This window comes from Pan paniscus, chromosome 5 (genome assembly GCF_029289425.2).
Source record: "Pan paniscus chromosome 5, NHGRI_mPanPan1-v2.0_pri, whole genome shotgun sequence".
Classification (NCBI taxonomy): domain Eukaryota; kingdom Metazoa; phylum Chordata; class Mammalia; order Primates; family Hominidae; genus Pan; species Pan paniscus.
In genome coordinates, this window is record NC_073254.2 from 67,966,288 (window position 1) to 67,983,202 (window position 16,915).

A 16,915-nucleotide genomic window follows, 5' to 3' on the forward strand; every position below is an offset into this window, starting at 1 on the left:
CTTCACTTACGGTAGTCCTTACCCGTTCCCTTCTGTTATGGACTGAATGTCTCCCCCAGATCCCTGTGTTGAAGCCTAACCCCTAGTATGAGGGTATTTGGAGTTGGGGCCATTGGGAGGTAATTAGGTCATGAGGGTGGAACCCTCATGAATGGGATTAGTGTCCTTAGATAAGGAGAGATACAAGAGAAATGATCTCTCCAACACATGGGACGCAGCAAGACAACCATCTGCAAACCATGAAGAGCGCTCACCAGGAGCTGAATCCGCCAGTGCCTTGCTCTTGCACTTCCAGCCTCCCTAACAGTAACAAATGTCAGTTGTGTAAGTCACTCAGTCTGTGGTAGTTATAGCAGCCTGAACTGAAACATCTCCTTACACTTCCATAAGTATCACTTGGCATGTACTTCCAGAATTGTTTATAGGAAATGTTAAATATTTATACGAAAGCATAATGGAGAGAAGACAGCAGCTGATAGAACTCAGTGGCTTATCTTCAGGGAAAGCAGGGGAGGCTTAACCCAAACAAAAAGCTCATTAGCAGGGCCTCTGAAAACCATGCAACTGAGCAGCTTATTTACAGTTCTGAGAAGGACCCCCTCATCTAGCCAAGCTCTGAAAGGCCCTGGCACCACAGGTCCCCCTCCCCCTGGCCTCTTTCCCCCATGTCAAGCACTACAATGGCTTGAAGGACACTTATTTCCACATTTTCTCTTCACGAGACTTCAGGTCCCCAAGAAACCTTCCAACTCCTCAGAATATGGCCTAACCCACAACACATCCTGGATCTCTACGTCTCCTAATTTTTGTTTTGGGTGGTGATTTGGAAGGAGACATCGAAGGCAATGGATTTTCCCTCCATTTCTGAACTGAAGGCTCACAGCCTCAGAGATGAGCTGAGCAGCAAAGGCATCCTGGGACCAGGAGGAAACCTCTTATTCACACAGGGGACTAGATGGGCAGAAAACTAGTCTTTAGGTTAGCAGCAGGTTAAGTGACAATCAGTTGTATCCCAAGTTAGGATCTGAAGGTCTGGGCTTGGCCACAGGTATTTCTACCAAGGAGAAAGCACTTTTTGCTTGTTTTAAGATTTACAGTTCTGTTCCTAAAATCCCAAATTCTTAGCTGTGTTCAGATGGTAAAGCTCATGAGAGCTGTGAGGCTTACATTCTCTGTCCTGGAGAAAGAAGACCACTATCTGGTCTTTAATAAGAGAAAATGTAGACATATCACATTAGACTTAAAAGCAAGTGTTATTTGAGACTTGATATTGATGTGTCCATAACTCAGGTAGAGAAAGTCCTTATTATTCATGGGGCCAGCAAATCCACAGCATCAGCATCACCTGGGAGCTTAAGAAATGTGGGCCCCACCCCAGAATTACCAAGCCAGAATGACACCCCAAAGAGATTTGTATGTAGACTACAGTTTGATAAGCACTGCCCTAGGAACATTCAAATAAAGAAATTAGAGCTCTGAGAAAAGTGTGTTTCTCAGATGAACATTATTTCATGAACTCTGTGTGTGTGTGGGTGAATACTGATCCAAAGACAGGAGTCGAAAACAGCTCTCTGCAGGACTTGCTGACTCACAGTCTAAGTATCTCCTGCTTAGACTGCAGTGTGCACAGCACCCAGGTTACTCAACATTCATTCACCATGTACCCACTGACCCAGCACAACAGCAGTTGGGAGTAAAAAAGAAAAAAAAAATCTTCCAGTGGCACAGCAGTCAATTCAGTCACACTTCAAGTTCTTTCTCCCCACCGGGGTTGATAGCTACTAGGGGAGATACGGCATCTGTTTGTCTTCATCACTATGCTTCTTTCTAGAAACATCTGAGGTCGCAATGATGAAAAAATAATTTCATGGTATTTGGGTTAATTACAAAAACCAAACTCTCCTACTATTTGTTTAGCTGTGGAACTCACACACACTCAAAGGTTTCTGAATGAAAGCTAATTCCATTCTTTTATTTCCTCATACCACCACAAACATTTCAATTTATCTGCCTTTTTACAACCTGATTTACACAAGCAAATTGCAAACGAAAACCAGGCATTCTTTAATCATCCAAAATGCATGTATAAAATATAGACAAACCCTAGTATTTAAACATAAACAGGGTTAGCTGAAGCAGCTTTATTGCAATCTCTTCAAGTTAGCATATTACAGTTTGAATATTTATGCCTGTAAAGATCTGCATAATCTACAATACAGAATTATTTCAGAAGCAGTTGACTTAACCAGTTGAGAAAAAAAAAAAACAACAAACTTCAACGCAAAGCTATAATAATTATCTGAAACTTATTTACAATTAAACATTTAGGGTCCTGATTTACAAAACTCAGTGCCTTTCATGATTTATTGATGAGTTTTATAGAGAAAGTAAGCAGTATGTAGAATATTCCCCAGGTAAAATCTGGAGTGAATGGCTTTTAGAGGAAAGTCTATCAGTATGCTTAGCTAAAAACTAAAGAGTGACAAAACTGTATACAGCAGCAATCAGAATAACAGGCCACAAGAGAAGAACGCCATTTTTGACAGTATCCTTTGTATGTATAGGAAGAAAAATGATTGCCACCCCCCACCCCCGCCGCCAACTTTTTTAGTTAAAAAAAAAATTGTCCTTAATAATCACTACATGTGAATTCTGGGTAATAATCTCCTTTCTTTCTATAGAGTTGTGTTTAAACTTAATTCCTGCATCAGCAAATTTAAACAAAGAAAAGTTCCTTTGATAACAGCCATCAGAGTTCAATGGGTATTTATTCAGAGGGGAAAGCTTGGGGCAAGGTGACCAAGTGATTATTCCAATTGCAAAAGAAACATCATAGATAAGGTGCTAGAAACCCAAGATCACCCTTGAAGCACTTTCAATGGATTCAAGTGATTTAATGTAGACAACAAAGGAAATGACAAAGGAAAATTAACGAGAGAAAATGTTTTTAAAGAGAAAAATTTCAACAAATCAGGTCCCAGGTAGTCTTTAAAAGAACAAAAATTTACAGTAAACATTTAAACTCTGGAATGCAAGTATTGTACAATTACCAGTACATTTACAAAACTGCTTAGACAGTAGGTTGCTCCAGAGTAAGAATTTAAAAATGTACAAGCCAGTTCACGATGACTTTAGATATGTTATTAAAATACATTGTTAATCAAAAATACTTTACTATGTACATGTACACTGTATAAACTCTAGATTTACCTACCAAAGAAAGCCTTAATCAATTTCTGGCTCACTGGCCCAGAAAACAGTACAGTTCTATCATTTGGTCTTCATATCATACACACGGGCTGAGAGGCATGGTACTGTAGCCAGTTCGTCAATAAAATAGTAATGCATTTTTCTTTCTGTAGACTGTCTAGTTGGATGAGTCAGTTTTACTTCCACTATATTTTACTTTCCTAAATGCTGATCCAAGTAACTCTGGGCATTCACATAATTCATTTGCAATTTGGTTACACTTCAAAATAAGGCTATAATTCATTTCATCAGTTATGACACTGTCTTGCTTGTAGTCAGGATGGTTTGCGATAAACTCCCTCATCCATCTGGCAACTGTCATTAGTTCTCCTGTGGGCGAGGGGGGAGCGAAAAAAAAAATTAAAACCACGTAAGTTTTTGTTTTAATAAGTTGATATTTAGTGGTCAGCATAAACACAATTCTGGAGAGAAATCAATATGTCCTTTTAGTGTAGCTGCATGGCAGGGGGTGGGAACATCTTTCATAGCGTTTGAAGAACTCCTCCTGGGCAGGAATTCTAGGTTGCAGGCAGGCAATGAGAACACATACATCCAGTTTCTATGGTACCTGTTAGATGCCACCCATATGCTGACACTGCCAGCTCTTAAGGGACAGGAGCCAGCACATGTGTACAAGAACATGTGCCCTCCCATTTGGCCAGAGGACTAGGACTACAAATGCCAGTGTCATGAGACTGCCTCAGAGGACTGTAGGGTCCCTTGAGCGATCTTTGATCAAAGAGGTGGAGAGAATAAAGAACAGTAAGTAGAGTGAATGAAGGGGGAAATTGGCAGTATACAATTTGAGGGGTGAGGTAGGGTTCTACGGCTATCCTTTGTGACTCCAGAAAGTTTACAGAAGCCTTGAGTTAAATACAGATGCCATTACCATTATTGCTGTCACTTTATTAACAGCTGACAGCTCCCTTGTGCCAAGTACTGTGTTAGCAGTACTTGGTTACTGTACTGTACTGTAAATGTAACCTCCTCAAAACTAACAAAGAAAGGGGATTCTCAGGAGCCTCACTGTATGTACAAAGGCCGGCTAAAGAACTGTTCAGCTTATTTAACTTACAGAGTTCCTTAGCCCTATAAAAGGGCCCATGATGATGTAAGATCAACACGGTTGGACGTAAATGATAAGTAAGCAATCCAGATGCCATTTCATCATCTAAGATGCCAGTGATTTTAAGATGCACCCCTATTTTATGAACTGATAAGAAAAAAAGCACTGCTAATCTAAATCATGAGTGTCAAAGATTATAAGGTGAATACAATTGCAGAAATATGAAAATGTGAAACAGTGTGCATGAATACAGCATTATTTTAAAAGACTACTTTAAGAAATTAAACATTCTAAGATTGTACCATGCTGTCTATATTATGAGATTAAGAAAAATAGATATCATACCAGATGCTCTCTTCTTAATTAGCTTTAGGTAGTTCAGAATACTACATCTGGTGTCCACATCCACTTCCATGTTTTCAAGGTAAGAGTTCAGAATTGGGATCAGTCCAGGAAACACACCTTCCTACAAGAAGCAGGACACTTTAAGAACTCCCTGCCGGGGGATGTGCACAGTGAGGCGTACTGTACAGGGCCACCCTCCTACCTTCCCATTGATGATGGTGTCTATGCTCATGAGGGTGTACTCCTCTGCAGCGAGCTCCGTGCTGTTCTGGGCCTTGCCACAACCATCCACCACTGCATTGCCACCTGCCGGAGAAGAGGGTCAGGGGAGCTTTAGCAGCTTGTTGCAGCATAAGCTGACGTTAGAAATCTAAGATAATGTAATACCTTTGCAAATATCTTTCCTGAAATAAAACATTCCCTGCAAGACAGCATCTCTTTTCTGTGCTACCTTCATGTTCTCATCAACCTAAGGGAAAAAAAGAATCACGACTAAGTCACAATATTCTTGATCAGACATACAAGTTGCAGCACCTTCCTCACCTTTGCAATTAGGACTCATTCCCTTAGGGATTCTACTTTCTGCTCAAATGCTTCCCAGTGGGAGGAACAGGCTTTTTATTTATGTGGGGACTGTATCACTCAATCATGGATTGGTATGTGATTTTTTAACCAATCAGGGAATTTTAAGAGAAACTTAAAACCCAAAACTTATATTCATGTGGAATGTCTGCATTTCAAAGCACCTCTGTGACTGAGACTTGCAACAGATATACAGTGTTGGGAGGGCAGGTGGCTGGTTCCCTTTATATAGCTGTGTCTCACCAGGAGTCCCAGGGTAACGAAGGCAGAAGGCAGGACTAGAACCCAGTTCTTCTTCTGTTTTTTTGAGATGGAGTCTCGCTCTGTTGCCCAGGTTGGAGTGCAGTGGTGCAATCTCATCTCACCCCAACCTCTGTCTCCTGGGTTCAAGCGATTCTTCGTGCCTCAGCCTCCCAAGCAGCTGGGATTACAGGCCTGCACCACCACACTCGGCTATTTTTTTTGTATTTTTAGTAGAGACGGGGTTTCACCATGTTGGCCAGGCTGGTTTCGAACTCCTAACCTCAAGTGATCTGCCCGCTTCAGACTCCCAAAGTGCTGGGATTACAGGTGTGAGCCACCGCACCCGGCCTATAAACCGGTTCTTCTAAGTTGAGTGCTCTTCCCCTGCTGCCTCGCCATTGGGGTTTTGCCTCCCCACTTTAGTGAGGAAAGGCAAAGACAGTTCATAGGTTGTCATATCTGGAATAAGGTTACAGCCCTCCCAAGGGCAGAAGATCACTGCTGTTTTACTCACCTGGTGCCTCTGGACATGTAGACTCACTCATGAAACCGAAAACTGTTTTATTTGTGAATTCTCTGTATCTCCAATGACTTTTTAAGACTCTCAAAGCAGAATTTAAAAAACTTTTTAGTAGTAATCCCTTATTTTCTATAATGAAATCTTATGTGGGACCTCAATATATACAACAGTGACCAGTTAGAGGGCCAGGCTGACGTGGGACAGATGGTACATAAGCTCTCTTGATTACCAAGTCTCCTCCCATATTCATTATGCAGGGAGTGCGATTGTTATGGTTTCATTTTTTAAGAGACACACAGGACCTTCTGAAGAATCTAGATACTCTAGGAGCATACTCAAATAAATAGTACACATTCCACCATGGCTGTGAACATCTGCTTTCATTATTAATATTTGTTTCTTTTTTCCTTAGTCTTGAAAAAAGTTCATAACGACCACTTATAATTTGTGCTTTGATGACTTCCTTTCAAAGTATATTTTACTTTGCTCTTTAGATTCTCAACGACTTAGATTTAAAATCTTTTTGTTAAGACATTTAAAGCTATAATTTTTCCTTAGACATCAGCTCTGCCAGCATGTCTTTCACTTTCCTACACAATCTGTAATTCTAGTTTTGGTTCATCTAAAATCTACTTGGAAAGACATTTTTAATTTCCAATGTTAAATTTCTCCAGAGTATCTCTTTCATTGAATTTTAGCGGGAACGCATGCTGTATTATGTCTACTTTTGAGAAGTGAAGATTTTCTTTAATTTTTGTAAATCTTACTCATGGCATTTGAAAAAAGATGTGGTATGAGATATGTAACATATGCATACAACCAAGCTTATTAACCATGCCATTTAATTCCCCCATGGCCTTTCCAATCCTTTGATTATATGGCCTGTCAGTTACTGAGTAACATGCAAGGTACTCTGTTAAGTGGTTTACCTCCATTAATCCCCACATGGGCTTACAACAGCCTACTTATTCCCCTCTGGGATACATGTGGGAAACTGAGGCACTGAGAATAAGTCACTTGTCCAGGTTAAAAGCCTAGTAAATAGTACCAGGGATTTATGCATTTAGTTCTCACATCAAAGCCATGTATTACCCATCACACTAAACTCTTTTCATGTTACATTTCATGGTACAAAAAGGACCACAGCTTTCACATCATCTTGGAAGAATATATAAAACTGCTTTCTCTATCCCATTTAATAATTTCTACCTCACATTTTGCCTGATATTGCTTTGCCATTCCTGCTATCATTCCAAAAGGTCACAATGCAGCTCTTGTCAGCATCTGTCCTTGTTCTACGTATATCTTATGCAAACTGTGTTGTTGCTATTTTATATTATCTGTTTCAGCTGTTTAATAGGATAGAGTTTAGTCTATTCAAATTTGTTTTCATTTTATTTTCACCATTTTATGTTCTGTGGGCTATTGTTTCATCACTCCCCTGGCCCCACACCCAATTTTGTGGCACTGAAATGTATTTGTGGTTCATTTTGCCACCCTTTCGCCAGCAAGTTTAAAAGTAATAAATCCTGTTTCTATACTATTAATAGTTTTCCTTAAAGAGGTAGTTTTGAAATTATAACTCTCTAAGTGTCGAGCACTAATGAGTATCTACCATTCAACTCCTTCCATATCCCCTTACAAGGTGCTATGGTCTGAATGTTTGTGTTCCCTTAAATTCATACACTGACGCCTAATGCCCATTGTGACAGTATTAGAAAGTAGGGCCTTTGGGAGGCAACTGGGAGGACCTCCTTTGGGAGGTCATGAAGGTCCTACCCTCATAAATGGTATTACGAAGAGACATCTGAAGAGCTAGTTAGCCCCTTCCACCATGTAAGAACACAGCAAGAAGGCACCATGTATGAACCAGAGAGCAAAAGCTCTCACCAGACACCGAAACTGCCGGTGACTTGATCGTGGACTTCCCAGCCTCCAGAACTGTAAGCAATACATTCCTGTTGTTTATAAGCCACCCACTGTAAGGTATTTTTGTTACAGCAGCCCAAACAAACCAAGACACTAGATAAGACTTCTGGCATACTTTTAGCCCTAACTTGATCCATTCAGTTTTGTTAGAATCACCTGAAATTTAAAGAATAATTTGGCTGAGAAGATAAATCTGTGGTTGTTAACTCTTTACCTCTCAAGATTCTGAAAACTTCTTTCCATCTAGCATTTAATGTTGCAAATGAAAAGTAATATCAGTTGATTTTTCCCCCCTTTTCACGTCTCCTAATTTTTTCTCCTGTCCGGACAGTTAATTTTCTCTTTGAGATTAATAAATGCCTACATTTGAGTTAAGTATTTGTCTCATCCTTAAGGGAGACTTATTAAGGAAAAATTCTATTATTTCTTTGATTATTGTATTTTATATCTTTCCTATATAAACTATTCTCCTCTTCTAAATTATTACACAAACACTGAATTTTCCAGAGCTTTCCATGCTTCAGGTTTTCCATAATTTCCATTTCTTCACCATCCTGCTGGGATTAATCTTCATTTGGTCTTTTAAATCACTACCTTGGATATTCAACATCTGCTCTACTGGTGAGAATACTCACCATTAAATAAGCACCATCTATAATACTTGTTTTATGGATGTGACTGAACCTCTCTAGAATTTGTCTGAGGCCACTAATTAGAATTCCTTTAAGAACTCTTTCCAAAGCTGAGCATGGTGGTTTGTGTCTGTAATTCCAGCTACCTGGAAGGCTGAGGCAGCAGGAGGACGATCATTTCAGCCCAGGAGTTCGAGACCAGCCTGAGCAACATAGTGAGACCCTGTCTCTAAAAAAGGTTTAAAAGTATTTTTTAAAAAATAGTAATTCTTTCCAGTTTCTTTTTTTTTCAAGAGATGGGATCTGGCAATGTTGTCGGGGCTGCACTAGAATTCCTGGATTCAAGCAATCCTCCTGCCTCAGCCTCCTGAGGAGCAGAGATTATAGATTTGCGCTGGGGCCAGCTTACTTCCTTGAAGTAACTAAGTTTGACTTTACAGAGTACGCCCTTGCAAGAGCAGTAGGCCCTTCTCTTTAAGGCTGTTAATTGTTCTCAATTTTCTGTTGCCTTCCAGGCATCTATTCTTATTTATAAGCAAAGGCTTAGACTGGTAGCTTACATGGAATCTCTCTTACATGGATTTGGTCTCCCCAGTAGGTAGGCATGAGGGCAATGTGGGCCCACAGAGTTCTGTGGGTGACCTTTGCTCTGGGTGTGAGGAGCAGGCAGGGATGGGCTGACAGCCAGACTTCCTTCAGGGGGTGTGGGGATGAGCACAGTCTGGCAAACCCCTCATGGAGGAAGGAGATGCCCCAGGGGCAGATGCTGGAGCTAAGCAGTTTCATTCTTGCTTCCATGTTTGCTGTGACAGGGCTGCCCTACTTCTCCATTCTCTGGCCCCGAAACCCTCAACCAGGAACCCCTGCGGCAGGGCCCTCTCTATTTAGCAGTTTTTCCCAGCCACTCTCTGCCAAGAGGAACCCTGGCCCAGAAACCAAAGGCGTTCACCTCCTCAGCTACTGCTCCACAACCCACAGCTCTGCTCCCTCATCACCTGGAGTTGTTTTGCTGGCAAACTCCTCCCAGAAAGCTTGTTTTTTGGTCTTTTGGGGGGGCAGATTAACTCCAATTTGTTTTTCTGAGAGTTCAATCCCATCCAAATTCTTCAGAAATATCTCAAGTTCAGTTCTACTGAGGAGACTTTTACCGGCATTCCAGCAGTTACACTTTCCCTCCCCATCCTAATTTAACATTGTAATCAACCTGGGATTTTGTGGTGGATGAAATCAATGTGTAGGACTACTTCTAGCCATCAATCATCTTGAATGGAAAGCGTCTAGAAATTAAGCTTAGGTTTAAAAGAAAATAAAGAATAGGGCTGATGGAGAAACATTTTATTGCAAAGGGTAAACAATTTCAAATGAAATCAGGTTGGAAATAAATAGCATATATAAATAAATATATCTACAGATAGATCTACACCCATCACCATAAAGAAACATATCCTTACCTTTGACAGTGGAATGAGAAAATCCAATTTGTAGGAAAGGATCACTCTGGTGAGCAGTACCACAAACACCACATAGGCAGAGTTCTCAAAGTCTGTTAATTGCACCTAGACAAGCAGAAGCCCAGAGAAGTTATGAACCAACTACACAAACATGCTCTTCCCTGACCCAGGCCCTTCCTCAGATCATGTCATTCCCAAGCCATCTCCTAATTCCCCATCTGGGTCTGGAAGCCCTTTGCCCACATCTATTCTCAGAAATCAACCCTCCTTAACTTGGACTGACTTGCTACCATGCACATACTTAATTTTTATTTTATATATAAGAGCCTTCTCATAGCAGCATCAGAAGGGTGATGAACAGCTGGCGAAAGAGTACTTTTGAGTCAGTTCTTGCTGATGCATGTGTCTTACCTCCATGGGTCGAAATTCTACTCTCCATCCAATGTCTGAGTTTGGAGGAGGGGGCTTAAATCTCATTGTCTGCCAATTTGTGGACTGAATATTCTGTGATACAAAAGCAGAGAAGAAAACCAACTTTTCACACATCCAGGAAAATATTAAGATGATCTGGTATTTAATTAAGGAAGAAGACTGCTCACCGTCCATACCAAATTTCAATTGACAAAGACAAAAAGGTACAATTTAAGATTTTCTTCGAGTGTGCTCTTTTAGGAAAACAAAACAGCAAGTGTTTAACAAAAGCTATGAGGCCCTATCCCTGCAAGCTTAATCTCACCCAGCTCCTACTCCCTATCTCCCAGCTACAGAGCAGCATCTGAAGAGCCACGGGGCCCCCACCTTCATCCCTGAGAATTTTAGGAGCCAGCCTGCCTTTCCAGGTGACACTGGGCACTTTCATCTGAGAACCCTGTCACACAACAGTTGTTTCCTTTCTTCCTCCTCTCCTGGGAATGCTGCTGCTTCGATGACCCAAGAGCCTAAGAAGGGTAGCTGTTTCTCAATACACTGAGAGAGAGTTCTTTCTCGGTCCTGACCATCTTGGGACCCGATGGCAAGACTGGAAGGATTTATATCTCCTTTTGTGAGTTTGGTGGGGGAAAGAAAGGGGATATAGATGGTATTTCAAAAGGTATATATGTCAATGTCTACATATAACATGACACAGAAATAAATCTATGAGAAGTCTATCTACAAAAAAAAAAGGTGATATGTCTGAAGCACTGAAATAACTGATCAGGTTATTTTTTGTGCAGTGTATGTTTGAATTTTTCACCACTAGGCCAATAAGAAAATACTGAACAATAAAAAAAAAAATTAGAATCAGTGAGATAAACAGTAAGAATCGTAAAATAAGAGTACTTGAAACCGATTTTTTATTTGTCCAAGTTCTTTACTGCACTGGGTAAATGAAAGTCTTATGAAATTTCTTTTGTGTTCTCCACAGGTACAGAAAACTGCCTCCCCATGTTGGTTTGTGAAGTGAAATGCATATAAAACAGAGGATTCCAGACTCTCAGAAGTCAATACATAAATAAATAAAAATAAAACTGAGAAGATACCTCAAAATGGTCAGACTCATTAGCATCATCCAGGTGTATTTTCTCTTCAAACAGTGTCAGCGGGTCTCTAATAAAGAGATGAGCAACATGCTGGGCCAGGAGATGATCAATGCCTGCAAAAAGAGATCACATGGGAACTCACTGCAAAGCGAGAGATACCACTTCCTCTTAGTCCAGAAAGACGACAGGATAGCTCAGGAAGTTTGAAGAAAGGGTGTCTAGAAGCTTGAAATAGCTGGTTTGATTAGTATCCTCACCTCACCCAGTATTTTATCCTGCGGACACTGCGGGAGTGTCAGCGTTTTATTCACTACTTACACAATGCCTGCTGGGGCACTGGTGTGGACCTAGACACAGACCTCCAAAGTAAGCTCCTTTTGCTAAAAGTCAAGAAAATCTCACAAGTATTTGGAACCTGAAACTTTAGGAACAAGCAGCCTCATGAGAAAAGTTAAAGACTTTGCACTAAAAATAGAAACCAGACCAGGAGTCAGCAAAAAAGTGTAAAAGAGCTTTGAAGAACTAAAGGCGTACATTCAAACCCAGAAAGATGGAGTAGAAACCCACCTTCCTGCAACAGCTGTTCGTAGATCTCTTTATCTATCGTCAAGTCGATGTCATTATATTTCTCACCACACTTAGATAAATAGCTGTCTATTGAGTCATATCGGGATTTACTGATCCTATAGTTATTGTTCTTCAATGGCTAAAGATTAAAAATATATATAAATGAATATGCTATATAAAATGAGTTGAATATATTTTTATATATGATAATTATATAAAAACCTCAACATAAGATACAGAAAAAAAGTTAGTGAGCCCTAAAAAGTATTATTAAGGAAAATTATGTTTTTTAAAATCTGAAGGCAATTTAAATACCCTTTTTTTCTGGTATGATTTAAATATACTTTTATCTTTTAAAAGCAGATCACTTTCATTCTTATTAAGCTAGGGAAAATAAATACTAAGGTTAAAAGCAAATAAATAAATAAATCTATAACGTAAGATAAACCTATCAAAATAATTATCCTTTAAAGTTTATTTCTACTTAGAAAGCATGTTCAACAATTTATGAACAATTACATGAAGACCAGAGCAGTAGTAGTGTAGCCCTGGTTGAGAATATCAAAACCACTTATGAGGGCTCCTTTAAAAACACCCTTGTTCGGGTCCCATCCTAGAGATTCTTATTTAGTAGGTCTAGGATAGGGTCTGGGTGTCTATTTTCAAAGATTTCCATGGGTGGTTCTGATGCACACCCCTTGTTGGAGAGATGCAAGGGTTACTTTACAGTTCAACATGCAAACAAGAGGTGCCATCTCACCCTTATTAGTCAATGCCTAACCTTTTACATGGAAAAAGAATCTCTGACAACAAATTATACTTTCCACGGCAGAAAGCACCATATACAAAACACTCATGTGGCACCAAAAAGCCTTTTGGTAAAAACAGCCATCAGCACTTCCAAAATATAGAAAAATCGCACTACTAATTTTAAATGAAGCTAAAACAAATACAGACATCAACATATGATAAAAATTAACTCCCCACCTAGACCAAATCTTTTTCCCCATTTCAGATAAAAACTGCAGGGAGACATCCTGAAATTGCAAGTAGTTACAAAAGATCCATTTTACCTGCTTGATTTAAAAGGGCTATTAAGGAAAAACAATTCCCACCTCCAGTCCTCGCTCCTCCCGAGTTCTATCATCTACAGATGCAGAAATCACTCCCCAGCGACAATCAATGTCTGACACATAGCCTCGGTAAAAGGGAGATGCAGCACTCAAAGCCATCTAAAAACAAACAAAAGTCAGCTCCTGCAAATTCAAAGTGTCACTTACATGCTAAAAAAAGCTCCATGCAGTTATATTTCTGATCAAAAAGCATGTTTATGCAACCCATACAGAGCTCCACCACATGTACCTGTGCCTATCTTACAGTGAAATATACCAGGAAGAATCCAGTTCCTTGGGTTTGATTCACTTAAATCATCCTCTCTCTAATGTGAGGACATGAAGTATGGGGGAGGGAAAATGGCCACATTCAAACTTCACATTTAACAAATCAATGTTGTACTAGCAAGAGTAAACTTCTACAGTGTAGACTCTCAGTTCATTATACCTAAACCTACATACTATTTATATTAGTCCATCTCTGACTGAGGTCTTAACTGGACTTAAATAGCACACTGTCAGTAAATTCTGCACATTCTATCTTATTTCATACGAAGTAGTATTTAAAATAAGAGGTAATTTCTACTTACAACAATTGGACAGATAGTAGCCAACTGATCATAAAGGTATCTGGCCTCAGATATACTGCAGGCTTGGAATGTCACCTGTTTAAGAATTGCAAAGTTATTAACACCAAGGAATCATTAGCATGCTCCCCAAGCAGTGAAGTCAGAGAAGGAAGGTGCTGGGCAGAGAGGGGCAAGTTAACAACGCTTCATTAATGGCAACATTTAACGCAAGAGTTTTGTTTAAAAGTTGTCTTAGGTGAATTTAACTAGAAAATGGTATTTAATTATGTTCCACTGCCTATAGACAACTAATATAAATAACCAAGGTCCTAAGTGAAATAAGATTAAATAGTCAAAAAAGAAAAATAAGACACAGACATACGATGACGTTTAGCAAAGCATTTTCTCTTCTACTGGCTTGTTGCCTTCCTATCCCTTCAGTCAGTGAGGGATGCAAAAGGGATTTGGACATGTTAACTATTGTTTTCTTTCTTTCTTCCTTTTATTTTTTTGAGATGGAGTCTCACTCTGTCGCCCAGGCTGGGGTGCAGTGGCGCGCTCTCGGCTCACTGAAAGCTCCACCTCCTGGGTTCACGCCATTCTTCCGCCTCAGCCTCCCGAGTAGCTGGGACTACAGGTGCCCACCACCACGACTGGCTAATTTTGTTTTTGTATTTTTAGTAGAGATGGGGTTTCACCGTGTTAGCCAGGATGGTCTCGATCTCCTGACCTCATGATCTGCTCGCCTCGGCCTCCCAAAATGCTGGGATTACAGGCGTGAGCCACCGCGTACGGCCAACTATTGTTTTCAAACTTCACTGGTGGCAGTATGGTGAAGAGCTTGGAAGGGGGAAAGACTAGAAAGACAGGGAAGCAGTTAAAATACTGCACCTGTCAAGGAAAAGGCTGAGGAAAGATGTGGGGAGAGTGATACTAAAGTCAAAGTAGCAGGCACTGGTGACCAAGGGGAGACTGAGAGTAGGGGATGGCTTAGGTTTTGGCTTGGGTGTTCAGAGGTTAGAGATAAAGAGGTGTCATTACATGATGGACTTACGAGGCCAAGAGAACAGACAGAAAAAGAGGCCCTCTAAGTGGCTAGGTCTTCAGGGCTGGTGCCCAGAAGAAAAATCCGAGTTGTAGAAAGACCTGGGGAGTAGGCTCAGAGAATGTCCTGAAGATGGGGAGATCACCCAGGAAGCCTGCACAAGGATGGTAGGTAGGACACTTAAGAGTTAGGCAGAGAAAAAGATCATATAACTTGGTGAGCATAAATTCTTTGTTACCCAACAGAAACCAAAAAAAAAAAAAAAAAGACCTGCTTTTTTTTCCAAGACGGTAGAAGGGGCAAGGAACACAAATTGTGTTTGTTAGCACATTTGTAATAACTGCAAGTTGGGAACAGTTTTAATCTCCTCTGTTGTTATTCAATAATGACAGTTTGAATTTCATGTTGTTATTCATTAATGACAGCTTGAATTTAGTGTTGGTACACGACATAATTTCAGTGTTTAAGACTTGAAATAACAGCAGCTAAGTGAATATTTTACTGTTATAATCTCAACCTGTTAGTTCCAATGGTTTTAGCTAGATCTCAACTTTGTTTTCCACAGCAGGCAATGTCTATTGGAGACTCAAGTTTGCCTGCTCAATTATAACCACATTTCATGTCAATGTGGAGACTATATTAACTAGTCATTACTAATTTAATAATTAATTCAACACAGAGAAAAGCTGTGTCATAGGCATCAAAGAATAAGAGTTTCAAAGGTTAAAGTAGACACAAATTGATAAGGGTTGGCAATTAAGTCACTGATAACCAAACCAAGGGCAGTTTCTGCAAAGAGGTGGGAACTTGGAAATCGCTTTGCATATGGCATGAAATTACATGAGCAGTGAGGAAATGGGAACTGGTACGCAAAGTCTTTATGCACTTATTTGCTGAAGTGGAAGCTCCAGAAGGGCGGGGATCTTTCTTCCCATTCTCTATCCCAAGTGTGCAGGACAGCATCTGATACCTGGTTAGTGCTTAACAAATGAGAATCTTGGAAAAAAAAAAGTGGGGGGGGGGGTGCTAAAGAGGATAACATGCGGTCAAAGGTATGGTGAGAAACCTGAAAGACCGGGACCCCAAAGGCCAAACTGACAAGGCATTGAGATTTTTAAAAAACCAAAAAACAAAAAACTACATGTTTCCCAAGTATTTTGACTAAAGAATTATTTTGAACATGCATCTCTTGTTTTTTTAGGTCTTTTTTGTGTTGCTCTTAGGTATTTGATTATGTGTCATTTTTGTTTTTAAAAAGATACTATGAGAAGCAGGTTTTCTTTCCAGTTTTTCAACTGGCTTCTCTTAGATGGCCTAGTATACAATACATAATTCGTAGGTGAATCCTGGGAAATTCAACCCCAGAGAAGTATACAACAGTGAAGTGACTTAGTTATTTTAAATGCATTTAGTAATTAGCTTTCTTAGTCTACAGCTGATATGCAATCAAATTAAATAGGACATCACTGTGGATAATGGCTTTAATGGAAGGAAAAAAAGTTCTTATACCTTAAAAAGCTATGAATACATGACTAATTTGGGCTTCTAGTGTCCTTTTGAGGCATCATATGAAGGAGACACACAATGTTGCTAGGAAACTGATGGGGGTGGGGTTGGGGGGTGGAGGGAGGAACTAAGGAAGATATATGTTCGAAACTGAAACATCTAATCTAAACTTTATCTACAACCCAGATTTGAAGTCACATGACTTTGGGGGGGTGGGAGGGGCTACCATAACCTGTCATGAACTTAGTGCTTTTTTTTTTTTTTTTTTTGAGACAAAGACTTGCTCTGTTCCCCAGGCTGGAATGCAGTGGCACAATCTTGGCTCACTGCAACCTCCGCCTCCCAGGTTCAAGCGTTTCTCATGCCTCAGACTCCTCAGTAGCTGGGATTACAGGCACATGCCACCAGGTCTAATTTTTGTATTTTTAGTAGAGATGAGATTTTGCCATGATGACCAGGCTGGTCTCAAACTCCTGACCTCAAGTGATCTGCCCACCTCAGCCTCCCAAAGTGCTGGGATTACAGGCATGAGCCACCGTGCCTGGCTATGAACTTGGTGCTTTTTAAGTGATTCCTGAA

The 16,915-nt window shown here is 40.2% G+C and overlaps 1 protein-coding gene across 2 annotated transcripts in view; it reads right to left on the minus strand.

Moving 5' to 3' along the window:
- Positions 1 to 2,109: 2,109 nt before the first annotated feature.
- The window catches only part of GCLC (glutamate-cysteine ligase catalytic subunit), a 50,919-nt gene continuing 36,113 nt past the window's right edge, over positions 2,110 to 16,915 (minus strand). For both annotated transcript variants that reach the window (XM_008954381.5, XM_024929175.5), the window contains exons 7-16: positions 13,807 to 13,881; positions 13,220 to 13,336; positions 12,105 to 12,243; positions 11,538 to 11,650; positions 10,429 to 10,521; positions 10,018 to 10,122; positions 5,048 to 5,129; positions 4,863 to 4,966; positions 4,661 to 4,781; positions 2,110 to 3,579 (exon numbers count right to left, since the gene is read on the minus strand). In XM_008954381.5, coding sequence (XP_008952629.1) covers positions 3,368 to 3,579; positions 4,661 to 4,781; positions 4,863 to 4,966; positions 5,048 to 5,129; positions 10,018 to 10,122; positions 10,429 to 10,521; positions 11,538 to 11,650; positions 12,105 to 12,243; positions 13,220 to 13,336; positions 13,807 to 13,881 — 1,161 coding nt within the window. In that variant the 3' untranslated portion in view covers positions 2,110 to 3,367. The remainder of the gene's footprint in view (positions 3,580 to 4,660; positions 4,782 to 4,862; positions 4,967 to 5,047; positions 5,130 to 10,017; positions 10,123 to 10,428; positions 10,522 to 11,537; positions 11,651 to 12,104; positions 12,244 to 13,219; positions 13,337 to 13,806; positions 13,882 to 16,915) is intronic.